At 35.6% G+C, this 22,472-nt stretch overlaps 1 protein-coding gene across 1 annotated transcript; it reads left to right on the top strand.

Annotated features, from left to right (window-relative positions):
• The first annotated feature begins 886 nt into the window (after window positions 1-886).
• LOC107607373 (protein FAR1-RELATED SEQUENCE 5-like) lies at window positions 887-21,547 on the top strand. Its single transcript, XM_016309339.1, has 5 exons — window positions 887-1,270; window positions 1,358-1,676; window positions 1,780-1,901; window positions 2,144-2,440; window positions 21,404-21,547. Exons 1-5 carry the CDS (start codon window positions 887-889, stop codon window positions 21,545-21,547), a joined length of 1,266 nt encoding a protein of 421 aa, XP_016164825.1.
• The last annotated feature ends 925 nt before the right edge of the window (window positions 21,548-22,472 follow it).

Genomic DNA, 22,472 nt, shown 5'->3' with positions numbered 1-22,472 from the left:
ATATATTATTAAAATAAAAATTGTTAATAAAAATATAATTAAAAAGATAACCTAATTAGTATATTTTATTCAAAATTTATGTAGTTATCTCATTTTATACCAATAAATAAATAGAATGAGTGTAAATCGAATTTGTTTGCTTTGATTTACATAGTTATATGGCAAAACGACTCATTTATGTAATCGTTTTGGATTTAGGACATTGATGTAATATTGGAAGCTATTTAGTTTTTTTGATGTTATAAGACGTAGTGTACTGAAATTTTTTTTATTGGATATTTTTAAGATGTCAGATATATTTAGGAACATTGAGATGGATGAGCCAGGAGGACGATGACATTAACCAACAAGAAGAGCTAGTTTGTGACCAAGATATGATGGATGAACAAAATGAATCCGAACAAGATTTCAGAGATGAATTTACTAAGGGAGTGTATTTTTCTGAATCTGATCCGTCAGAAGATACCCTTGAAGTTGCTTATGCGGTTGACTCCGTGCAAGACATTACAATTTTGAATTTCAGTGAAATTGTGTGGAGGAAATTAGTAAATATCACTTTTCTACTTTGCAGCTTGCATTTGATTTTTATCTAAAGTACACAAAGTCAAAGGGCTTTAGTGCAAGGAAGAGTAAGACTTTCAAGAATAGTATTGGCGAGGTTTACAAACAAAATTTTGTATGTCATAGGCAAGATTCAGGGAGGAGAAGTATTATACGATGGAAAAAAAAGCAAGGAGCCTAGATTGGAAACAAGAACTGGGTGTGAAGCCCGAACGGATGTTTTGTACCTGAAACTGGAAGGTGGCATATCTTTTATTTCTCTGACGAACACAACCATGTTCTATTGGATACACAATTCAGTGCTATATTGCCTGCCCATAGAAAAATGTCAGAGGCAGATATTATGCAAATGATGAACATGCTAAAGTTCAGGATTAGCACTTCACAGATATTTGGTCTTCTAGCTAGTCAAGCAGACGGGTATGAATTTATTGATTATGGTCCCAGAGATATGTACAATGAGTTTGCAAGGCAAAGGCGTCAAGTTTCTGGTAATGCAGCTCGAGTGTTGAAGAAGTTGGAGGATATGCGGTTGAAGGATCCACAATTATATTTCAAGGCATGTCATGATTCAAGAGGTTTGTTTCGTAACTTGTTCTGGTATGATGGAAATAGCCAACTAGACTACCAATGCTTTGGGGATGTTATTGCTTTTGATGCCACGTACAAGAAGAATAAGTATAGTTGTCCATTAGTCATATTCAGCAGGGTTAACCACCACAACTAAACAATTGTTTTTTCTGCTGCGTTAATTGTGGACAAAACTACTGATACATATATTTGGCTCATGCGTCAGCTCATGTTTGCAATGAAGGGTAAGACCCCGGCCTCAATAATAATTGATGGGGCCATGGCGATTAGGAATGCAGTAAGAGATGTATTTTTCGAAGTCAGACATAGATTATGCGCTTGGCACCTTATTCAAAATGCGACTAGTAATGTTGAAAATCCATCATTTACATCTAAATTCAAGAAAATCATGTTAGGAGACTACGAGATTCTCGTGTTTAAGCGGAAATGGGTTCAGCTTATTGAAGAATTTGGCTTTGAGGATAAGCTGTGGGTGAACAACATGTATAAAGAGAAGCATATGTGTGCTACTGCATATATAAGAGGTAATTTTTTTTGCTGGCTTTAGAACTACCTCAAGATATGAAGGTTTACACTTAGTTGTGGCAAGATATGTGGGGTCACGGTATGATTTGACAAGTTTTGTAGAGCATTTTCAAAGGTGTATTGCACACTTGCGCTTTAAAAAATTTAATGCTGATTATGAATCTACACGTGGGGTGCCCGTCATGCAGACTTATATAGAGTTTCTAGAGAGATTAGCTACTGAGGTATACACTCATGAGATATTTCTATTGTTTCGGCCATTTCTTTCTAGAGTTGGATCAATGCAGGTGCTAAACGTAGAGAATCACGATGATTGCTTAAAGTACATTGTGTGTAAGCATGGGAGACCCAATTTTCTGTAGACTATTGAATTTCGTCAAGAAGAAATTATCTTCATGTGTTATTGTTTAAGAATGGAGTCATTTGGAATTCCTTGTGAACATATTGTGAAAGTTTTGGTTGACAGAGACATTGTGAGATTTCCCGGTCATTAGTGTTGGATAGATGGACAAAGAAGGTGAAATCAGCACTCAATGATGCAAGTGGGTTCACCAGGGATGCTGTTGTTATTAGTCATCAAAGTGCCTTAATGGAGTTTTCTAAACAATTAGCCATTGTTGCAGCTAAAATCCCAGAAAGATTTGAAGAGACACGTGACATTATTATGGGATTGTATTCATCTTACAAGGCAGCAGACGAAGGCAGTAAGCAACCTCAGTCAGGTGTAGCTAAAAGTAGCAATCCGTATGTGTATCAAACCAATGTAAGTTTAGACAACCATCTAAGAAGAAGCGGCAACGTTGTAGTATTTCTCAAATGGAAGGACATAAAAAGACAACATATCTTTGGCAAAAGGACATTGACAACAACGTTATGGAAGAGGAAGCTAATGGTTTAGTTGATGGCGATATGTATACCGAACCGAAGAATATTCATGATTGGGCACTAAATCCTTGTTAGGAGGAATATCCATGATTGATATCAATTGAAGAATATTGTATGATTAAAATTAGTTGAATGATCAATATTTGAAATAATTTGTCAAAGTATAAAAAGTTAGTTGGAGTGAGCTAAGGGAATATATATATAAAGGTAGTTAAATTTCAATTCTATCTATTTTTTAATTTTTAAACTAAGTATGCAATCCTAAAAATCATCATGTTATCTTATCTTTAGTTAAAATCAAATATAAATTAAATTTTATCTTGATTTTTATTTTAAAATTTAACCAAGTGAGTTTTAAATTAATATGATTATATCTTATCTATAATTATTTTAAGTCGATAAATACTTAAAATCTGATAATAATAATAACAATGATGATGATGATGATGATGATGATGATGATGATGGTGATGGACAGGTCACTAATAGGAAAACAAAAACAGGAACAAAACAATCGATTGAAACTATCAAGGAAAACTAGAGGAATCTAGTTGAATAGCACTACACATGTGTTCAAGCTTTAACCAATCGATTGAATACATAATTGAAGATACTTCAATCAATTTCATGCATAAAACAATCGATTGAATGCATACCATAGTGGATTTCACGCATTCTTCAATCGATTAGTTTTCTACTTCAATCGATTGATTGCATATCTCAATTGATTTTAAGAACAATTTAAATGTTTACAAGCCCTTTCAATTTCCACGCCTTGGAATGATGTCCCTTGGGTCTGTAATGCCTAGATTAGTGTATAGAGGATCAATTGCTTCCCCTTAATGATTAGTAGCTTGAGTTTGCCTGTCCTGATGCTGCCTCATCTCAGCAAATTGTTCGTCAATGTATAATCTTATGCTTCGCAATTCATCCATCAAATCTCATATTGTTGGCAAAGGAGGCGGTGGTGCTGGGATTCCTGGGATTGTGCTTGCACCTCAGGGTCTTGTGGTTGTCCTTGTGCCTGAGGTTCTTGGGCATCCGGATTTCTTCCCATTTTTCTTAGAGTGCTGTCATCAATCTTCGCTACATTACTCAAGATGATACTTTTCTCTTCACTCAAGTCAATTCTAAGCCATTTGAAAATCTTGGTCCATTGGCAAGCATATCCTGAACTAACACTTAATTTTTCGCTCTTCATTTCAAGCATATGATGAACCATAAAATAAGGTTAGTTTATCTCCTTTACGGTCACCATAGCCCAAAGCACTAGAATATCTTCATTAAACAAGATTCCGTGATTATGTTTTCTTGGAATCAACATGTATGAAAACAAATACATCAATATACGCTGCTCATTACCCAAACCACTGCAACTTATATTACCTCTAGCATCTATGTGTGAATCCTCATACTACAAACTCTGCAAACCAACCAATCTATCATATTGACCTCATTCCTCATTTGTCGCAATACCTCTAATAAATTTTGCCACGTGAGAAACTAAATTTCATTGTTTATCTAATTGTTCCAAAATAACTCTATAATGCTGTGATCCTAAATCAAACTCAATCAGCGGCATTACTTCCTCATCTTCTTCATCACTTTCAAGAACAACATAATTTAAAGTACTATAAATAGTCCTAATCAAGTGGGGATAATATTCATCCTTAGTTTGTACAAATTTAGTCAAGTGCTGTGTTTGCAAAGCATTCCAGACCAAATTATAATGTCTACCATGAATGAAATCGGCTGTTATATACCTGGGAGGAACAATTGCCCTTGACTTAAACTTTTCCACATAGTTATTCAATGCTCTCGAAGACAGCAACCACCTTGCCATGTAATGGGATGAAGCAACTAGTCTAGCGGATGTAGAACTTTCACCCTCAACCCTAGCTCTCTTTGCGTTTTTAGTTCTGGCCATTTTGGGGATATTGGTTCGGTGGGTTTTGTAAAAATTTGGATGAGGTTTAATAATATGTATGTGGTTCGAAACCGGTGTTGATGAGATTGGAGAAGATGAAAAGAGAAGCTTTCTGGATTTAGAGAGAGAAAAGAGGTTATGCAGAAATGGAGGGAAGCTGAACACAGATAGTTTATCTGGCATAATATATAGGGCAGATGAAAATTCAATCGATTGTATTATAACACCAATCGATTGAATGCAGAAAAAAAAACCTTATTCACGTCACATTTCAATCGATTGTATTATAATACCAATCGATTGAATTTGAAAATACCATTAATCCGTGCAAACTTGAATCGATTGTATTATGATTCCGATCGAGTAGATTTTGGTATATCATTATAATAGAGTAAGTCAATCGATTGGGTAACACAACTAATCGATTGAATTGTGAAAACCCATATTGCTAGACATGAGTTGAATCGATTGGGTAACACCAACAATCGATTGAATAAGAGAAAGCCCACAAGTCTCACAAAATTCAATCGATTGTGTATCAATTCCAATCGATTGAATTATGGGAAACCTGACATTCAATGGATTGTTTTGTGAATCCAATCGATTGATTTTCTTAGAAACACGATTTCACAACCCTATACGGATGTAACAGATCAAGGATAAAATTTTAATCGATTAGAATTGCCAAAAAGATTATTACAATTAATAGAAGATCTAATATTGTTATTGTTTTTGTTTTTGATTATTAATAAACATGATAGATGAATAATAAAATAATAATTTATAAAATAAAAAATAGATTTTATAATTAAATAATATATAAAGGATTAATATGTAATTAAAATTAGATAAAGACTATTTAGTAGTTACTAAAAAACTTAAAAAACATGTTTTGTTATGGGACTATTTAATAGTCCAAACGTTCTGAGACCATCGAATCCTTTGTTTAGTAGAAACGTAAAACATGAGAAATTAGAAAACATGAAACATGCATGCAGTGGGAGAGGATTTTGGCGCTAACAAAACAAACACAATTTCTATAACTGTTCTTATATTTGAATTTTTTCAAATTTAATGATGGAACTATAACATTTATTAATATTTCATTGGATCTAAATAGTAATAAAATATATCAATTTTTTAAAAATCGATCTAAATTAAATTATTAATATTTTTATACTTATATACACATATCTAATTTATAGTATAAACGAATTAATTATAAATAGATCTCGTTTACAAATACGTGGAGTAAGTCAATTTATTTTGAAATTAGTGCTTATCTCCTTAATATGAAATGTGTAACAGCCCAGACCACCCGCTAGCACGATATTGTCCGCTTTTGGCACATAAGGTCTCACGGTTTTGCCTTTGATGATAGGGATGATAGCCGAAACCCCCCACACTCACTTGTCAAAACACGTCATGCTAGGGAGAGTTATCCACACCCTTATAAGGCATGCTTCGTTCCCCTCCCCAACCGATGTGGGGCCTTACAATCCACCCTCTAAGGGAGCCCAGCGCCCTCGCTGGCACATCGATTCGGGACCTGGCTCTGATACCATCTGTAACAGCCCAGACCATCCGCTAGCACGATATTGTTCGCTTTGGTACACAAGGCCTCACGGTTTTGCCTTTGATGATAGGGATGATAGCTGAAACCCCCTACACTCACTTGTCAAAATGCGTCATGCTAGGGAGAGGTATCCACACCCTTATAAGGCATGATTCGTTCCCGTCCTTAACCGATATGGGACCTTACAATCCACCCCCTAAGGGAGCCCAGCGCCCTCACTAGCACATCGATCCGGGCTTCGGCTCTGATACCATCTGTAACAGTCCAGACCACCTGCTAGCACGATATTGTCTGCTTTGGCACACAAGACCTCACGGTTTTGCCTTTGAGGATAGGGATTATAGCCGAAGCTCCCCACATCACTCGTCAAAATGCATCATGCTAGGGAGAGGTATCCACACTCTTAGAAGGCATGCTTCGTTCCTCTCCCCAACTGATGTGGGACCTTACAAGATATACTCATAATTAATTTATTTATACTAAATAAATAATAAAATATAAAAACATAAATTTTATCCAAATTATATATATATTGGTAATAAAATATTCAAAATATTTATTTAAAAAAAATCCAATAAGGTGGGGCTAAAGTTACCTCTAAATAATGTAACAAACAACCATGCTTCTTAAGAATCGCGTTGATAAGCGAAAACCTAACTTATGAAAAGACACCACGCCTACATTATTGTAATTGCAGTAAAAACTATGCGCGTGCTCAACTTGTCCTTTCCCTTGTATCTAATCAAATTTTCAATGTTAGAATAGGTAACTAACAAGAATACAAGATGAAAGATATCTGTTTCCTAACTTGTTTTAATTGTCATAATATTAAAAGAAGAAAAATTTATCAAAATAAATTTTAAATCTAATTATTAATGCATGATACAATATAATCATGCTTAAGCTTGATGATAAAAGTTTTAATTTTTAATGTTTATTTTATTTCTCATAACCATCTACCTTGTTAACAAGTAAAAATAATTTGATTTACTAATAGCATAAAAATTGAAGAATAAAAATTTTGCTTTTCGAAAATAACTTATTAAAGTTGATTTTTGAAAAAAAAAACTTTCTAAAATTTGTAATTTCTATTTGGTAAATTAAACAAAAAATAACTTTTAAAATACACTACAAGAAAACTGCTGAATATCGTCAGATTTAGCGGCAGATGTTAGCGTTGAATTTATCGGCAGATTTGGCAATAAATTCGTCAGGTAAAAAAATTACCGTTGAATTCGTTTTTCAATAGTAAATTTGCCGGTAATAATTAGAGGGAAAAAAGATTAATTGGTGCAAGGATTACCATCGGATCTATATAAATCCGACGGTAACTTGATTAGTGAAACCTTGCGTTTTGGAGCACCCGTGAAGCTTTACCGGCGGATTAATCCGTGGTAAATCCAACAGTAATCGTGCTCTAAATTTGAACCGTGAACCCTCCTCCCCCTCATTTCGAATTCTCTCTCTCTCTCTCTCTCTCTCTCTCTCTCTCTCTCTCTCTCTCTCTCTCTCTCTCTCTATACTGCCAATAATCTTTACCAGGCCGCTCCCGTAGCGTCGGCCACCACTAGCATTCTACCGTCGCCACTGTTGCTGCTACCATCGTTGCTCCATCTGCCTCCAACAACAGTTGTTGACATTCTGGCGACCACCAACAACCAACTCCAGCCACCTGTTTCCTTTCTCTAGTAACATCATCATTTTCTAATTAATTTTCCTTTTTGTTTTAGTTAAATTTAGGATAAATTTTGGTTTTAGTTGTTAATTAGTATTATAATTTAGGTTTTTTAGTTGATTAATGTTTTATGACTTGATTATCTTCAATAAAGATTTCATTAATCTAATTTTGAATATTGAAATTTGTGTAAATGATTGAGTCAAAGTTGATTAAAGATTAAAAAGGGATTAATAGCTCTAATAATAAAATTTATTAGTAACAATGCTTGAAGCCTCTTGGTGGGTGGATTAGGATTTGAACCCTTGTTTGTTGCCTTAATGATTGAAAAAGTTAATAACTTAAAGACAATTAAAAATAACAAACTAAGTAAATTTATGTTGACTAAATTATTTGATATTTGAAAAGTTGAGTACGGATGAGAGATATTTGGTTTAGATGGAACCCTTGAAGGATGGAGAAATCTGAATTTTAGGGGGGTTGTCGAAATTTTTATAAAATTTTGAATGAAATTGAAAAATAGGAATGATGGGAATTGTTGTTGCAAATTTGATTTGATAAGATTCTATGAAATTTTAATTTGATTAATTCTAAGTAAAGAATTATATTTTGGAAAGTTTTAGTAAAATGTAATGGATGCAAATTTGAATTTAATTGGTATGCTCTTTGCAGACATGACGACAGGTAGAGGTGTAACAAATCAGCCTTGTGGTCGTGGTAGAGGGTGGGTGTTTACTAGTATCCCTGGGACTTCTCGTTCCTTGCCTTCTACTCTGACTACCCCTGGGACATCACAGGCAATGGGTGCACAGGATTAGTCATTCTTCATGGTCTCTAACCCTAATTACTTGGCTCCTTCTGCTGTGCCACCCCTGCAATTATGAAGTCGTCCAACTGCTTCACCAGAGTGAACTCTTCTACCACCTCCGTCCACTTAGTAGCCCACTATTTCAACGATGATGCCTCCAACGACAGATACCACGGTGCCTGACGATCGGATTCTTGCTAGTAAAGAAATTCCAAAATAAATTCCCGTTGTAAGTATAGTTTTTAAACCAACAGAGAATCCTTTCGTACAAAAATTTGGTTGTCACAAGTAACAAAACCCAATAAAATTTATAACCGAAGTATTTAAACCTCGGGTCATCTTCTCAAGAAATTGCAGGGAGGTATGATTTATTATTGGTTATGTAAAAAGATATGTTTTTGGGTTTTTAAAATAAAAAACAAGTAATTTAAATGACAAGAAAAATAAATTAATAATTATAAAAATCTCTTTCAAGGTATAAGAACTGGAAATCCTATCCTAGTTATCCTTATCAGGTGTGATGAGAATTGTTTATCGCTCCCATTTAGTTAACCCTTACTAAATAAAGAAAAGTCAAGTGGACCAATCAATTTGATCCTCAAGTCCTAGTCAACTCCTGTGGAAAGACTAGCTTTAGAGCGATCTAAATCAATCAGCGATTCCCAATTTTCAATCAACTGCTAAGTCTGATAACCCAAGTGTTATCAATTACTTAACCAAAGCAAAAAGGGAGAAAATCTATTCGAATAAAAAAAGCCTTCAGATTGGAAGCAGCAGTAACATAAATAAAAGAAAGAAATCTTAAATCTGAAATACCTCAAATTATATTAAATAAAGTAATCAACTCTAATATAAAGTTCATAAGCCAAATTGAAAAGATAAATAACAATTAAAGTAATAGAATAAATAAAAGTAGAAAATAAATTAAAGGAACATTGAACCTGTGATTGAAGAGAAGTAGCCTAATCATAATAGAAATCCTAAATCCTAATCCTAATCCTAAATCCTAAGAGAGAGGAGAGAGCCTCTCTCTCTAAAAATTACATCTAAAACCTAAAATTTGTGAATTATGAATGTTGTGTATGTTTGTATGAATGAATGGATTGATTCCCCCACTTTATAGCCTCTAATCTGTGTTTTCTGTGCCAAAAACTGGGTCAAAAACAGCCCAGAAATTGCCCTGGTACGTACAGGTCACTGCAAAGTCACACGAAAGCGTCGTCCACGCGTTCGCGCGGATTGGGTTTTTTGCCAGGTCACGCGTCAGCGTGATCCACGCGTTCGCGTCATCTGGCTTCAGGTCAGCTATAGAAAATTATATATCGTTGCAAAGCCTCGGATGTTAGCTTTCCAACGCAACTAGAACCACGTCATTTGAATCTCTGTAGCTCATGTTATGGTCGATTTAGTACCAAGAGGTCAGGCTGGACAGCTTTAGCAGTTACTTCAGTTTCTTGTATTCCTTCCATTTTGCATGCTTCCTTTCCATCCTCTAAGCCATTCCTGCCCTATAATCTCTGAAATCACTTAACACACATATCATGGCATCGAATGGTAATAAGAGAGGATTAATATTAGCAAATATAAGGCCAAAGAAGCATGTTTTCAATCATAGCACAAAATTAGGAAGGAAAACGTAAAACATGCAAATTGTATGAAGAAGTGTATGAAAGATTGATAAAATCCACTCAATTGAGCACAAGATAAACCATGAAATAGTGGTTTATCAACCTCCCCACACTTAAACATTAGCATGTCCTCATGCTAAGCTCAAGAGAAGCTATAAGAGAGTGAAGAGGAATGGTAGAATGTATGAAATGCAACCTATCTATGTGAATGCAACTACATGCTAAGATGTTTTTACCTACTTGGTTAAAAGTAAATAAATATTTTAAGAACAAATATGAACGAAATTTCACTAATTCAAATCATAAAATAAAGTACAAGTAAACTTGCAGAAGAAAATAGCTCATAAAAGCCGGGAACAAAGAATCGAGCATCGAACCCTCGCTGGAAGTGTATGCACTCTAATCACTTAGGTGTTTAAGGTTCGATTCTCTCAATTCTCTACTAACCTTGCTTTCTAAGGCTTGCTCTTCTTCTACCAATAAAAAAAATTTAATGTATAAATACACATATCAAGAGGTCTTTTAAGGGTTGTAATGGGGCTAGGGTCAAGGTAGGATTGTATTTGGCCAAGTGGACTAAAATCTGAATCCTTAATTAACTTAAACTTTCCACCTAAATTTAGACAATCAATGTAATCATAATACCACATCTAACTATCCATTAGCCATGTTTTCCACATATTCATGCATTCTAATTTTGAGTACAGTACATATGCATTGCTTTCACCATGGACGGACTTACGGGGGGGCGAGTGGAGGCCTCGGCCCCCCAACTTTTTTAAAAAAAGATTAATAGTAATAAGTTATTAAGTATGATTTAATTTTTTAAAAATCTATTTAATATTTAATCTAATATAAATAAAAGTCCAGTCTAACCTAAATATTAATGATTTCTAATATTTAAAAAGTAAGTAATAATATTAAAAAAATAAAAAGATATTATTACTAATATTTTTTAATTAAATAAAATTTTTTAAATCCCATAAAATAGATTTTTTTTCTTCTTATGAGCGTCCTTCTTGATTCATTTGGTATTAATTTTCTCTGTTTCAACTACTACAACTGAGAGTTCTTTTTCAGCTATGAATATTGTGAAGAATAATTCAGAAACAAAATAAAAGATAAATTTCTTACTAATTGTCTTTTAATTATATTGAAAAGAAAATTGCTGAAAAATTTGACACAAATTCTATTATCGATGAATTTTTGAAACGAAGAATCGACCATTTCGTTAATAAAAAGTACATACATATTTTTTGTACTTTAAAATATATTCTCTATCATTATATTTTTATAATGCATTTTATATTATATAATTTTTTTATATAATTTTTTAATATTATATATGTTATTGGCCCCCTATGATACTATTTCTGGATCCGTCCCTGGCTTTCACCATTTACTTTGGGGCATTTTGTCCCCTTTTTATTTATTTGCTCTTTTTCTTTTCTTTTTTTATTTTTCTTCTTTTTTTTATTTTTCTTTTCTTAATAATTTTTTTCTTTTTCAATGCATATGATTAAGGTATTGAATGCATGAACATGTCCTAAAATATTTCTTTCACATTTTGATAAAGATATATAACACCCAATTCTCAAACCAAATATTTTCAAACCCAACTTCCCCACACTTAATTCGTGAGCATTCTCACTAGTCTAAGCTAACTAAGGATTCAAATTAAGGACATTATTGTTTTTCGCTTAGAGTTAGTGATGAGCTAAAGTAAAGAATAAAGGGGTATAATAGGCTCAACATTGGTTTGCAAAGGATAATGAAAGGGTAAGGCCATATGGGTATGTAAGCTCAGTGAAACAAAGGCCTCAATCATATAAGTGCATGCATACATCAAACCATGGAAATATAGAATTAAGCAAGACAAAGATCACAATTTTAGAGAGAACAACACACACCAAAAATAAAATATTGGTTGGTAAAATGCAACCAATCAAATAGGCTCAAAATCTCACAGGTTTTATGTGTTCGAGCTCTAAACCATGTTTCAGTATAATATTTCTTCAAACGAGTTCAATAAAAATTTTAATTCAAATTAGTGAAATGCTATAAAAAGTTTCTTAAAAAAGAAAATATTACTTTAACCAAGTAGTGGTAAAATATGCACAAAATCAAGCAAACATGCAATCAAACATGTAAATGCAACAATGAACAAACAAAGAAAATAAAACATTGGTGTTGAGACAGGAAGGTACTAACCCAAGAAGATCGGTATCGACCTCCCCACACTTAAAGATTGCACCGTCCTCGGTACATGCTGAGAAGTGCAGGTGGATGGGTGGCTCCAACTGACGCTTTTCTCTAGAGATTGTGCAGATGGACTTGTCTGTTGCCCCATATAGAAGTTTCTCTTTCCCTTTCTCGGTGGCCATCCTGAAAGAAGAGAAAAAAGAAGAAAAGTAACCCAAAAATAAAGATAAGAAAACAAATAAAGTATAGGTGGGTTAATGCCAAATAATGAGGGTCTCAATTACATGGTAGTTACAACATGCAAGTGAGAAAATAATAGAAGCACATGGCATACCAATGGTGCAAAATTTACAACAAAAGGGAGGAGTGTGGGTAATGAAAGATAATGTAAGTGCATAGCAATACAAATGGAATACAAGTATCATAAAAGATTAGCATTGACTTATGAATAATAATACCCAATAGTGGAAAACAAGTCACTAAGCACCAAAAGAAAGCAATAGAAATGCAACAGTGGAATAAGAACATTTAACACCAATAGAAAAATAATAAACACAGAAAAGAAAATAAAAACATGCATACAGTTAAAATGCAATGAATGAAAATATGTAAATAAATTAAGTAAAATAGAATGAAAGTGAAGAAGGATGAGAAGTTAAAGGGATGAAGAAGAAGAAGAAAGTAAGAAAGGAAGAAGAAAGAATAAGAAAAGATAGAAGAAAGAAGAAAGAATGATAATAGAAAGATAACTAGGGTTGGAGAAGAAAAGATAGGAATTCTGGCGCTGATTTGGATAAACTGTGCGACGCTTGCGACGCGGACGCGTGGTGCACGCGTTCGTGTGGTTGGCGCTATTTTCAGGTGACGCGGACGCGTCAGGGACGCAGACGCGTGACCTGATTTGTGCTATTGGCGCGAGAGCAGCCTCGTGTTCGCACAACTCTCTGTTTCATACTCTCATTGCCAAAATTCAAGGTGATGCGTGCGTGTGGGCAACGCGATCGCGTGAATGGCCATCTTTTGAAAAACGATGCAGACGCGTGGGACACGCGTTCGCGTGATAGGGCTTGTGCTTCCAGTACCATTCCAGCCCTACTCCACCATAAGTCTCTACCATATACCCATTTACGTCGATTTTGCACGGTGACGCGGTCGCGTGGGTGACGCGGACACATGGGGAGGCTATTTCGCAAACAACGCAAGCGCGTCAGCGACGCGGTCACGTGGGCATATTTGTGCCTAAGGCACGCTTCCAGCCACGCTTTCGTGTGACTCTCTGCTTCTCTTTTTCTTAGTTTCTAATGCACTATGACGCGGACGCGTCAGCGACGCTGATGCGTCGCTTGCATTTTTTTTTGTAGAATGCGAATGCAAATGTGAATGCAGACTATATGCAGCTATATGCAGAGATTATGAGAAGAGTCATTAACAAAAACAAAAATAGAATAAATTAAAATAAAACTAAGACTGAAACGGAACGATCATACCATGGTGGGTTGTCTCCCACCTAGCACTTTTAGTTAAAGTCCTTAAGTTGGACATTTGGTGAGCTCCTTGTCATGGTGGCTTGTGCTTGAACTCGTCTTGAAACTTCCACCAATGCTTGGAATTCCAATAAGCTCTATCAATACCAAGTAAAATTTTCAAGCTTTGATGGAGTTCTTCACAAGCTTTGATCTCCCAAATTTGATCCTCATATATTCCCGGATCCCAAATCTTGTTTCTATACCCGTCTTCAAGTGGATCATGATGATTCCATCTGGGTGGTTCAGCCTTAGAATTCTCATTTAGGCACCCAAACATCCTCCTAGATGATGTCAGGGCATTTTGGCCAGTTTCAGTGACCTTTTCTTTATTGTTTTTAGGGTAGTTTCATGCATTTTCTTAGGGAATAAGCAAGTTTTGGGTAGAATTTCACTTACATCTTGATTCAAGAATACATTGTGCACTTTACATGATTTCATGAGGATTTTGCATGAATTTAATGACAAATTGGATGATGCATTTCCCATGACTGGGACTAGAGCTTTGATGCACTTTATTGCTTGATTTCAGGAGAAAGGAAGCAAGGAAGAACCAAGTTAGCAGCCACGTTAGTCTAACTAACGTGACCTCTAACGTGGAATGGGAGCTAACTTGCAAAGTTAATGAGAAAAGTAATCGCCAATAACGCCCTCGAAGCCATAATAGCCCGCGTTAAGAGTCACGTTAACTAAGCTAACGTGAGCTCTAACGTGGAAGAAAGAAATGAAGCCAACGTTAGTGACACTTACCTTTGTCACTAACGTTGGACCAAGCTCACAATTGGCCACGTTAAGAGCCACGTTAACTCAGTTAACGTGGACTCTAACGTTGAGAAGCAAAAGAGAAACCAACGTTAGTGACACTTACCTTTGTCACTAACGTTGAGCTAAGCCACAATGAGCCACATTAACTCCCACGTTAACTTAGTTAACGTGGAAGCTAACGTGGAGGGAGCAAGAATCGCCAACGTTAGTGACACTCACCTTTGTCACTAACGTTGGAATGAGCCAATGTGAGCAACGTTAACTCCCACGTTAACTTAGTTAACGTGGAAGTTAACGTGGATAAGGGAAGGATGAGCCAACGTTAGTGACACTCACCTTTGTCACTAACGTTGGAAATGGCTATCATTGCTACATTAAAAGCCACGTTAACCTAGTTAACGTAGACTCTAACGTGGGAAGTAGAGGCACATTGGAACGTTAGTGACAAAGGTAAGTGTCACTAACGTTCTCGAAGGATTGGCAAGCTTACGTTAAGAGCCACGTTAACCTAGTTAACATAGACTCTAACGTAGGGGGAAGGGAAGACTCTCAATGTTATTGGGAAAGGTGAGTCCCAATAACGTGTGTGAAGGACCAAGAGGCAACATTAGTGGTCACGTTAGTGCCACTAACGTTGAAGTTAACATGGACCATCCCTGGGTGAGGAACGTTAGTGAAAATAGTGATTGTCACTAACGTTCTCGAACCCACACTCTCACTTAACGTTAACGCCACTAACGTCCTGAGCTAAACACCCTGCCTACTTCACACTTTCTCTCTGCAAGTAAAGCTAAGCCCACTGCAGAAGATAACTGCTTCAAACTCAAGATCCAAAGGCCCATATCCAAGACTTGAAGAACTAACTAGAAGATTAGAAGAGTAGTATATATAGGGGTAGTTTTGAATTAGAAAAAGAGCTTTTTGGGGGATTGGAAATTGGGAACTACTCTCTGTATAATTTACTTTCTCTGCACTTCTAGTTCTAATTTTTATGATGTATTCTCCATCTTTGTTTTCTATTTCCAGAGCTATGAACAACTAAACCCCTTTCATTGGGTTAGGGAGCTTTGTTGTAATTTGATGGATCAATACTAGTTTTCATTATTCTTCTTCTATCTTTTCTCTTGATTTTACTAGAAAGCTTTCAATCTTCATCCAATTGGGTAGTTATCTTGGAAAATAAGCTATTCATACTTGGATCTCTTCTGAACCTTGGAAGAGGAATGAAGAGATCATGCTAGAAATGCTTTCTCATGTTGGACCAAATTGGGTTTGGTTGGATATGGTGACTATAATCCTACTAACACTTGATTTGGGAATTCATGTGGTATAATCAGTGACCATACTTCATCTCTTCTCATGAGCAATTGACCAAGGAATTGGCTATTGATCAAGATTTGAGATATTGAATTGCCAAGGAATTGGAATTCGATCACTTAAGATTGCCAAGGAGATCAATGAATGCATTGATTGAGGAAGAGATGAAAATGAACTTGATCCGGAGAATGCAACATCTCCTAAGCCCAATGAATCCCCATCTCTGATCTTACCCATTCTCTTTAATTTCTGCAATTTACTTTTATGAGCATCTTCTCCATTCCCATTTAAATTCTGCAATTTACCTTCCGCCATTTACTTTCAGCTCTTTACTTTCGGCATTTACATTTTCTGCTATTTACTTTCTCGCCATTTAATTTCCTGCAACACCCAAACCAAATTCTGCTTCGCTCAACTAGAACATTCCTCTAATTAAAGTTGCTTGACCAATCAATCCCTGTGGGATTCGACCTCACTCTATTGTGAGTTTTTACTTGACGACAATTCGGTACACTTGCCGAAGGAAAATTGTTGAGAGACAAGTTTCCGTGAGCATCACTAGACCCATTCATTCGAGCTTTACACTAACCCTTGCATTTAGATTTTGAGCTCCCAACCACAGTGAGCCTAGGATTGTATTGCCAACCACTAACCATCTCCCTCTCACTCTTAAAGCCACAAAGAGCTCTAAGTTGACCATCTGTCTCAATTAAACCATATTCAAGTGGGAAAGGAAAGGTTAAAGATAAGAATTTTACCCACTTGAATGTTGTATTAGATGGTAATGGCTTTGGGGGAGAGGTCTCCAATAGCTTTGGGAAGGTGATTTCAATCTCCATTCCCTTGAGCTCTTCCTTGACAACTTCTACCTCTTTGTAAGCTTCTTCAATTTCAACCTCTTCCTCTTGGTAGCTTTCTTCCAATTCAATCTCTTCTTTATTACTTACCAAGGGCATGAGAGGTTGTGCTTCTTCTTCTTTAATCTCCATCTCTTGATCAACCTCTTCAAAGTCTTTAGCCATGATATGTCTTAGAGGTTGTACACCCTCTTCAACATCAAATTCAAACGTCTTGGAAGGAGGTTCTATGACTGGACTTTCCCATGGAGGTTCTGCATCTCCTAAGTCTTCAACCACTTCTTCCTCTTCAATAATTACTGCTTTGTCCAGTTGTTTTAGTATAAAATCGTACTCATCCTTGATGATTTTCTTTCCATGATAACTCCTTTCAACTATTCCTTCATCTTCAAAGGTCTCTCCTATCTCCACATTTTGGGCCTCCTCTTGCCCTAAGACAAAATTAGACTCCTCCTTGATGTCTTCCTTCACTAATTCTTCAACCACTCCTTCGACTTCAAGGGTCTCCACTACCTTTATCTGTAGGGCCTCCTCTAGCTTCTTATGAAGTATGGATTCGTGAAGATGATTCCTTCTTTCTTGTTCTATATCAATAGCATAACTGGGATCATCTTGCTCTTGGATTGATGGATGTGGGTGATCTTCTATTGAGTGTGGTGATGGGATGGGAAGATTATTATGTGGTTGAAAAGGAAGCGCACTGAAACTTGAGGGTTGAATATTAGAGGTAGAGGGTTGGTCCATGCGGGATATAAGATTTTGGAGTGTAGAGGTGAGACCAATGATATTAGAGATGAGTGTGTTGTTATCCAATGGAGATTGGGGTGGATAGGAGGGTTCATTTGTTGGGAGAAAGGGCTCATAATACGGAGGTGGTTCTTCTTGATAAGGATATAGAGATGGTGAATATTGAGGTGGTGGTTCTAGTGTGGTTCATGTGGTGGTTGGTGTAAAGGGGCTTGTGAGTATGGTGGTTCAAAGGTGTGTTAGGGAGGTGGTTCATAAGCATATGATGGGGCTTGTTGGTAACTACAAGGGGGTCCACCATATCTATCATCTTGGTATGCACCTCGGAATGGCTCCTGACCATAGTAATTTGGTGGATGTTGGTTGTCACGAAGGGGTCCACCATATCTAATGTCTGGGCATGCATTGTAGGATGGTCGTTGTCCATGGTATCTTGGAAGGTGTTGTTGCCGAAAGGGTTGATCAAATCCTCGTGGCTCCTTCCAACTTTGATTGTTCCGACCTTGATGTATGTTTCTGTTATAGCTTCCATTCCTTCCAACAACATTAGAACCAAAATTGAAACCAGAGGTGTGAGAATTCATAGTAGCAAAAGAAAATAAAAACAAAAACTAATAAAAAAATTAATGAAAATAAATTCCTAAAACTAGAAACACTGACTGCAATATAAGATAAAGATTTGAAAAGGGTTTAAATTTTGAATTTTGGAATTTAAATATTGAAATTTGAAATTTGATTTTGAAATAAGATAAGATAAGATTTTGAAAAGGATATGATTTTTGAAAAAGATTTGAATTTTGAAATTTAAAACTAAGATAAGATAAGATAAAAATTTTAAAATAAAAATCTGAATTTTTTTTTAATTTTCGAAAAAATCAATTAAAATAAAGAGAAAAGATATTTTTGAATGTAATGAGGAAAGAGAAAAACAATAAAATGACACCAAACTTAAAATTTTTAGATCCAAACGAAGAAAACAACCAAGAACAACTTGAAGGTCAAGATGAACACGAAGAACAATTTGAAAATCAAGAAAGAACAAGGAACATTATTTTCGAAAATTTTAATAACTAAATAAAAACCAATAACCTCTTAATTTACGAAAAGGCAAAAATAAAAACAAAAATAAAAATAAATAAACAAGCAAAAAGCAAATATTTACAATAACCAATAATAAGGCACACGTTTGCAATTTCCCGGCAACGGCGCCATTTTGACGATCAGATTCTTGCTAGTAAAAAAATTCACAAATAAATTCCCGTTGTAAGTATAGTTTCTAAACCAACAGAGAATTCTTTCGTACAAAAATTTGGTTGTCACAAGTAACAAAACCCAATAAAATTTATAACCGAAATATTTAAACCTCGGGTCGTCTTCTCAAGGAATTGCAGGGAGGTATGATTTATTATTGGTTATGTAAAAAGATATGTTTTTGGGTTTTTAAAATAAGGAACAAGTAATTTAAATGACAAGAAAAATAAATTAATAATTATAAAAATCTCTTGCAAGGTATAAGAACTGGAAATCCTATCCTAGTTATCCTTATCAGGTGTGATGAGAATTGTTTATCGCTCCCACTTAGTTAACCCTTACTAAATAAAGGAAAGTCAAGTGGACCAATCAATTTGATCCTCAAGTCCTAGTCAACTCCTGTGGAAAGACTAGCTTTAGAGCGATCCAAATCAATGAGCAATTCCCAATTTTCAATCAGCTGCTGAGTCTGATAACTCAAGTGTTACCAATTACTTAACCAAAGCAAAAAGGGAGAAAATCTACTCGAATAAAAAAAAGCCTTCAGATTGGAAGCAGCAGTAACATAAATAAAAGAAAAAAAATCTTAAATCTGAAATACCTCAAATTATATTAAATAAAGAAATCAACTCTAATATGAAGTTCATAAGCCAAATTGAAAAGATAAATAACAATTAAAGTAATAGAATAAATAAAAGTAGAAAATAAATTAAAGGAACATTGAACCTGTGATTGAAGAGAAGTAGCCTAATCATAATAGAAATCCTAAATCCTAATCCTAATCCTAAATCCTAGAGAGAGGAGAGAGCCTCTCTCTCTAAAAACTACATTTAAAACCTAAAATTTGTGAATTATGAATGTTGTGTATGTTTGTATGAATGAATGGATTGATTCCCCCATTTTATAGCCTCTAATCTGTCGTTTCTGGGCCGAAAACTAGGTCAAAAACAGCCCAGAAATCTCTCCCAGTGATTTCTGGTACGTACAGGTCGCTGCAAAGTCACGCGGAAGCGTTGTCCACGCGTTCGCACGGATTGGGTTTTTTGCCAGGTCACGCGTCCGCGTGATCCACGCGTTCGTGTCGTCTGGCTTCGGGTCAGCTATGGCAAATTATATATCGTTGTGAAGCCCCGTATGTTATCTTTCCAACACAACTAGAACCGCGTTATTTGGATCTTTGTAGCTCAAGTTATGGTCGATTTAGTACCAAGAGGTCAGGCTGGACAGCTTTAGCAGTTCCTTCAGTTTCTTGTAATCCTTCCATTTTTGCATGCTTCCTTTCCATCTTCTAAGCCATTCCTACCCTATAATCTCTAAAATCACTTAACACACATATCATGGCATCGAATGGTAATAAGAGAGGGTTAATATTAGCAAATATAAGGCCAAAGAAGCATGTTTTCAATCATAGCACAAAATCAGGAAGGAAAACGTAAAACATGCGAATTGTATGAAGAAGTGTATGAAAGATTGATAAAATCCACTCAATTGAGCATAAGATAAACCATGAAATAGTAGTTTATCAATGCCAGAATTCTCTCACGGATCCCAGCCAGATGTCCCTCTACCACCTCCCATCGTACCTATGATGATTTTGCCTGATGGTGTGACAACTTGAGCACTGTTTTAAGTTTTTTATATTCATACTATTTTAGCTAGTTGGTTTAATTTAGTTGCACTCATTTTTCTAGTTTTAGTTGATTTAAGTTGTTAAGATAAGTTTGATTTAGGTTAGTAGGTTTGAACTACTGAAAGTGTTTGAGAATTTTTGATTGTTTGATGGATGTTGCTGCTTAAGCTATATAATTCCATGTTAGTTTGTTTGTGAATTGTTTAGGTGATTTTTTTATGGATAGAGTTTGTGGCGCATTCTAGTTATAGATGAAACTCTGCCGAAACTTCTAAAAAATCTAAATATAATTGAAGTTTACAGATTACTTTAAATAAATTTTTCATAAACTACTAATCTTAAGTTTTCCATTGGTAGGTTTGTGTCAAATAACAATGCCTATACACAGGAGTGTACTAATTTCATCAAGATGATGTACAACCATCCGTGGTGAGCCACAAGAAGATCCTTGCTGAGACCAGAGAGCGATGGTTTCAGAAGTGGGCGGTAAAAATTCTAAATATTCAAACCTTACTTAGTTTATATCTTCTATTTTTTTTAATTATGTGTTTAATTTTGATGAATTATTTGGTGAATATTTTTTGTGCATGAGAAATTTATATGGGACAAGACTCATGATGTCATAATCAGGAAAATCTTCGACCATCGGATGGCTAGGCGACTGCAGCAGATGATGGATGACATATGTGAGTAGCGCGACCACCTCATTATTTGCATCCGCCCGGACCTTAAGAAGGCATTGTACGTCCATTATGAGACTGATGAGAGGTTCAAGTGTTAACGTCTCACGAACAGAGTTAATAGGGAATCGACCAGGTCGTCAAAATACACTGGTCGTCAAAATACACTTGTTTCAATTTATTATTAACTTCGTTTTGTTTTTGAAAAATAATGTCATTATTACTTGATTTAACATATTGTTTCAACATGTGTAGTCTAAATCGTTGAGTCGTGATGTGATGATGGCAGAGACCTTCAAGTATACTCACACCTTGAAGGAGAACATTGAGAGATTTGCTGATCAGCGGGCTACAGATCATTATGTGAGTAAACATCATGAGTATAAAGTTTTCAATTAACTGCAATCCTAATCATAACATGTGTTACACAGGAGTCCTAATCATAAATGCACCTCCACACTAAGACATTCATCCACCTCTACCACTATTTGGCACGTCGATCCCGAGGACAGTGTCGATTTGAGAGAACATGTGCTGGAGCTCCCGGAGCCTTCACCAAGAGGCTCAGTAGTTTGAGCAATCTAAGGAGACGTATCAAGAGATCCTCACAGCATCTCAGACATAGATTACCTCAGGCTGGAGTGGAGGCGGGAGCTGGAGTGGCTTCAGCGGATGGAACAACAGATGGCGGTATACTAAGATCAGATGTGGCTCAGTGGCAGCAACACTACAATAGGGGCATCGACATCACTGCATAGTCCGACACCTTAGCAGGACCAAGGGGATGACGACGACGACTATGAGAATCTTTAGTTATTAGAGTTTTGTTGTAGACTGTTTCATTATATATTCTATTTTTTTACTTTTAATTTTTTTTATACACTTGATATTTAATTTACCATATTTGGTTTCTATTATTTAGAATTTGACTACTAATCTGTGTAAAAAAATAAATTTAAATAAAAAATTTTCAGGCTGATGCAACATTTAAAAAGTGTTGTCTAAAGGCTGACAAATGGTTGCCTTTAATCTAAAGCAACACTTTTAGACTTAAAGCAACACTTTTAGATCCCTTGCAGATACAGCCGTTGCTTTAGATTATAGGCAACACTTTCTTTACTCAAAAGCAACGCTTTTGAAGGCAACAACTGATAAGTGTTGCCTTTGGTTGAAAAACAAAAACACTTCAGAGGTGTGTTTGAGATAACACTTTTGCAGTGTTGTCTTTTCTCATATTTTGAACACTACTAATAAATGTTGCCTATTTGTCATAAAATGTAACCCTTTTACGTGTTGCTTATAAGTTTGAGTTTGCAATCCTTTG

Source organism: Arachis ipaensis, chromosome B1 (assembly GCF_059453495.1).
Source record: "Arachis ipaensis isolate K30076 ecotype BB chromosome B1, ASM5945349v1, whole genome shotgun sequence".
NCBI lineage: Eukaryota > Viridiplantae > Streptophyta > Magnoliopsida > Fabales > Fabaceae > Arachis > Arachis ipaensis.
This window is presented reverse-complemented; position numbering and strand designations above follow the sequence as displayed.